Source organism: Rhopalosiphum maidis, chromosome 1 (assembly GCF_003676215.2).
Source record: "Rhopalosiphum maidis isolate BTI-1 chromosome 1, ASM367621v3, whole genome shotgun sequence".
NCBI classification, from domain to species: Eukaryota; Metazoa; Arthropoda; class Insecta; order Hemiptera; family Aphididae; genus Rhopalosiphum; species Rhopalosiphum maidis.
Window position 1 is genome coordinate 80,224,691 of NC_040877.1, and position 4,184 is coordinate 80,228,874.

Consider the following 4,184-nt stretch of genomic DNA (forward strand, 5'->3'; position numbering starts at 1 on the left):
AATAGCAGCCGGGGTTTTTTTTTTATTGGTTTTTTAAAATATCAAGTGGGCTTAACCCAGAAACGCAGCCTGGGTTTTTTGGGCTGAGCTTTTTCGTGCCTACCCTGGAACCAGCAGTGAGCATCCTGAGTCTCATCTCATCCCGTGCCATATTTAGAAAATAGTCTTGATCAAATCTATTAAGTATTTGAATTCTGGTTACACTGCATAATAATTAATAAAGTAGTATTATTTTCGTTATCATTTTTGATAACAACAAAATTATAATAAATAATAATATAAATAATTAAAGATAAAACATGTTCTTCACTCTTCTTAAATCATGTATTGAATATAGATCAATAATATCTAGTAATATCGAACATTTAAATAACTAATGAATGTCTATCAATTACAAAATTTAGGTTAAGGCTGGAATCAACATAGTTTACTTAGTCATGTGGAAATGCCATAAATGTGGCAAACCAGTGTACTTCGGTAAGTTATATTAAATTGTGTATTTATTTAACAGTATAACTATATGTATGGTATCTTTTACTTAGCGGAACGCATGCAATCGTTGGGTTATGATTGGCATCCTGAATGTCTACGATGTGAAGAATGTAGTAAGCGATTAAATCCTGGACAGCATGCAGAGGTATGCCTAAGAACAACAATTAATAATTATGAGATTAATAATCAGATAATTTGATAATCATTATCGCTTAATATGGTAACATGTTTATACTGTTATGGATATTGTATTAGCATAAAGGCGTTCCTTACTGTCATGTTCCATGTTATGGTGTTTTATTTGGACCTCAATTATATGGTCATGGTACAAGAGTGGAGTCTCATACAAGTTTTGGTAGAGTTGAAAACAAATATCCGTTTGGACCTAATGTTGAAAGGTTTAACTATAATTCATTCCTATGTAATGATAATTGATATTTAATTTAATTATTATATAATTTTTATTTTATTCTTTATAGGTCTGAGTTGGATGAAAAACTCAAAATGTACAACAAATATTATGAAGGGCGCAGTGGAGAGATTCGTAGCCGCGAAGTAAGTTGCTTAAAAATGTTTTTTTTCTTTTTTTCGAGAATTTTTGTATTAATAGATTTAGTTTATTGTTGTAGGTAAATGGTCGTCCTATTCTAGAAGGAGCATTAAGAATCTATTGGGCTGTGACTGACATGATTCATCTTAAAGAAGATGATGACCAAAGAATCAAAAATAGAATCCTTAGAGAAACTGATGTGCCATTAATGGTGAAGAACTGTTTTTAATTGCAATATAATATAATGCCATGTTCTATATTTAAACGGATTTTCAGAAACTACAAAGTAAATATGTAACTAATAATTCAAAAAATGATCAACATCAAAATGGAAACAACTCTTTAAGCAAATTTAATACATTACCAAATAACTTAAATCATAGCAATGTTAAAGACGACTTTAATGCATTTTTGAAAGTAATTACATTTATAGTTAAATAACAAATTTTTTTGGTACTTAAGAGGATATGATATTATTATTGGTTATTTCTTTTTTTCATACCTATTGCTAATAATATATAAATTTATGTTCTGAATTATCATAGTTTTATTATTTTTAATAATAATTTGTTAAATAAATTGATCTATTGCAATGGTTAATTTATAGTTGAAATGACAGTCAATGAAAACATAAAAGGGACTATAATTTAAATATACTTGGGCTTATAAAATTATCATTACATTTTTTATTGGATTTTATTGTTTACATATCCAATTATGACACGTTGTCAATAATCAATATCACATCCACTTAATAACTACAATTATGTTTTTTTAAATTTTATTATTTTGTACCAAAATAATGTGTAGTAGATTTGAAACAAACTGATATTAATTATGAGAATTTAAAGCGTATCATTTATAAGGTTGTTTATATAGTCAATAATTAGCAAAATATATTTTTTTTATGTATGCTAAATTTATCAATTTTTATTCCAACGTACTGATTGATTCAATGATGTGATTTTGAGACAGATTAATACCATCCTAATATGTTTACTTTAGATCTTATAAAAAATTTCGTATTTAATTATTTAAATAAGTGTAATTCACTATTAAATATTTGTAAATGTTTACCTTTTTTTAAGTGTAGGTTGTGTTTATTAAATGTATCGTTTTAATATCCACAATCCACTTATTTTATCTCTATCTTACATAGTGCATAATAAATTTGTATACAGCAGTTCATATTTGGTGTTAGCTTTTTTTTTGAATACTGTTGCCATTGTAAATTTATCTAATTTCAAATATAAATATTAATTGTGTAATATTATATTCATGAAAAAAGGCTCAGCCAGTGAACATGTATAAAATAAAATAAATGAATAAATTAGATCAATCAGAAATTTAGAACATTGGAATGAAAATAGGTCTTTATAGTAGAAAAAACAGTTTGTTTCCAATCCCCTTAAATTAGAATTTGTCTGTTATTAATTGTTATTAAATTACTTAGGTAGAAAGAGGAGTGGTTAACAGTGAAGTGTGTAGTACAAACGCTGATATAGAAGCTTTAGTTCCAGATAAAAATGATGAGTATTCAGAACATTTTGAATCTCAGTTAGAAAAAGAGACAGCTGATAAGTATTTGTTGAGGAGTCGATCATTGGATGACGATACTAGTGACAATGAATATAATGATGAATCATTATCTGATCATCAAGATGAATTTGTAAATAATGTTAAAATGCGCCGAAAATCCGGATCAACTGCTATCAAAAGAAGGCATGATTTATTGAATAATTTTTTATTGAAATGTATGTTATTTTTGTTTATATTTTAGAACTGGAAGATTAAATGGAAAGAATAGAGCAAAATTGAAACGTAGATGTTCAATTAACGGTCATTTCTATAACCGTGAGACAAGTTTTTTTACACCACCATATGGTAGCCAAATGTCTGTTTGGGTTACATCGTTAGTTACAACACCAGAAGTTATTAACTTGATGTTAGACAAATACAAAGTAGATGGAAAAGCTAATCAATTTTCATTATTTCTTGTATTTGATAATGGGGGTAAATATTTGAATAGTATTGTACAATTTATTACCTGATAATTAAGCATAAAATGTATTTATAGAACGTCGTAAATTATTGGATGATGAATATCCACTGGTTGTAAGATTAATTCAAGGGCCACATGAAGACGTTTCTAGATTATATTTGATGGAAAGTCGAACCACAGATGAAATTAGTTGCGACGTGGCTCAATTTCTTAATTTTAGTTTACCAGAATGTAAAGCTATTCTGGCTGGTTATGATGCTGAAGAAGAAAAACATATTATTGCAGTACAAGCAAAGTAAATTATTTTCTATTAGTATTCTAGTTATTCACAGGCTGATGGACCATTTTATCTTACTTATTTGTAATAAAATATTAGCCTAACCTATGGCCCTTGTAACTCATTAGTATATTATCTAATATAATTTAATATATATATATTAAGTTCAGAGTACTTCTAAAAATTTATTTTTTCTCACAAAATAGTGTTGGTTGGGAATATTACTATACTAAAAAAATTGATTGATCATTACTGTGGGAATTGAAATAATGCTCATTATCTAATGAAAATTTGTTGTTTCCGACTCTGAGAAGTACTCTCAATATAAATTTATAATATATAATATATTTAAAAAAATATAATTTACCTATTTATTTGTTTTTAGATATGAAGAAATGAGGAAAAGAATTAAACAACGTATGGAACAGTTAAAAGTACGACTTTAACTATTAGCAATAATTTTTTAATTTTATGTTTTATTTTTTTTGTATTTTAAAGCACAATTGTATATGAAAGTACATTTATTTTCTTATTATTAACTACCAAATAATAAAAAAGATTATATTAAAAATTTTTTTTTAGTGTTTAGTTTTTTGTTATTATTTATACTGTAATATAATAAGACTGCATACATTGGTTTATTATTTCTATCAATGTGTAAGATATTTTTTTGTAGAATCAGCATTGTGAGAATTTGATCAAAATTAGAGTTATTATTAAACTGAAGAACAAATATCTTATCTGGTGTAGTATTTAATGCTTTTTAATTTTTAAAAGTAAGATACACATGCCATATTATTTATTAGTTATTAATTCATTATAGAATCGTTAGATATTAGATTAATGGTACTTGGATTAAAGTA

General features: G+C 26.2%; 1 protein-coding gene across 1 annotated transcript; it reads left to right on the top strand.

Moving 5' to 3' along the window:
• Positions 1–286: 286 nt before the first annotated feature.
• LOC113556741 (ras association domain-containing protein 4) lies at positions 287–3,941 on the top strand. Its single transcript, XM_026961867.1, has 10 exons — positions 287–477; positions 543–637; positions 748–890; positions 972–1,047; positions 1,122–1,253; positions 1,319–1,459; positions 2,496–2,764; positions 2,823–3,055; positions 3,120–3,339; positions 3,707–3,941. Exons 1-10 carry the CDS (start codon positions 438–440, stop codon positions 3,765–3,767), a joined length of 1,410 nt encoding a protein of 469 aa, XP_026817668.1. The 5' UTR covers positions 287–437; the 3' UTR covers positions 3,768–3,941.
• Positions 3,942–4,184: the final 243 nt, after the last annotated feature.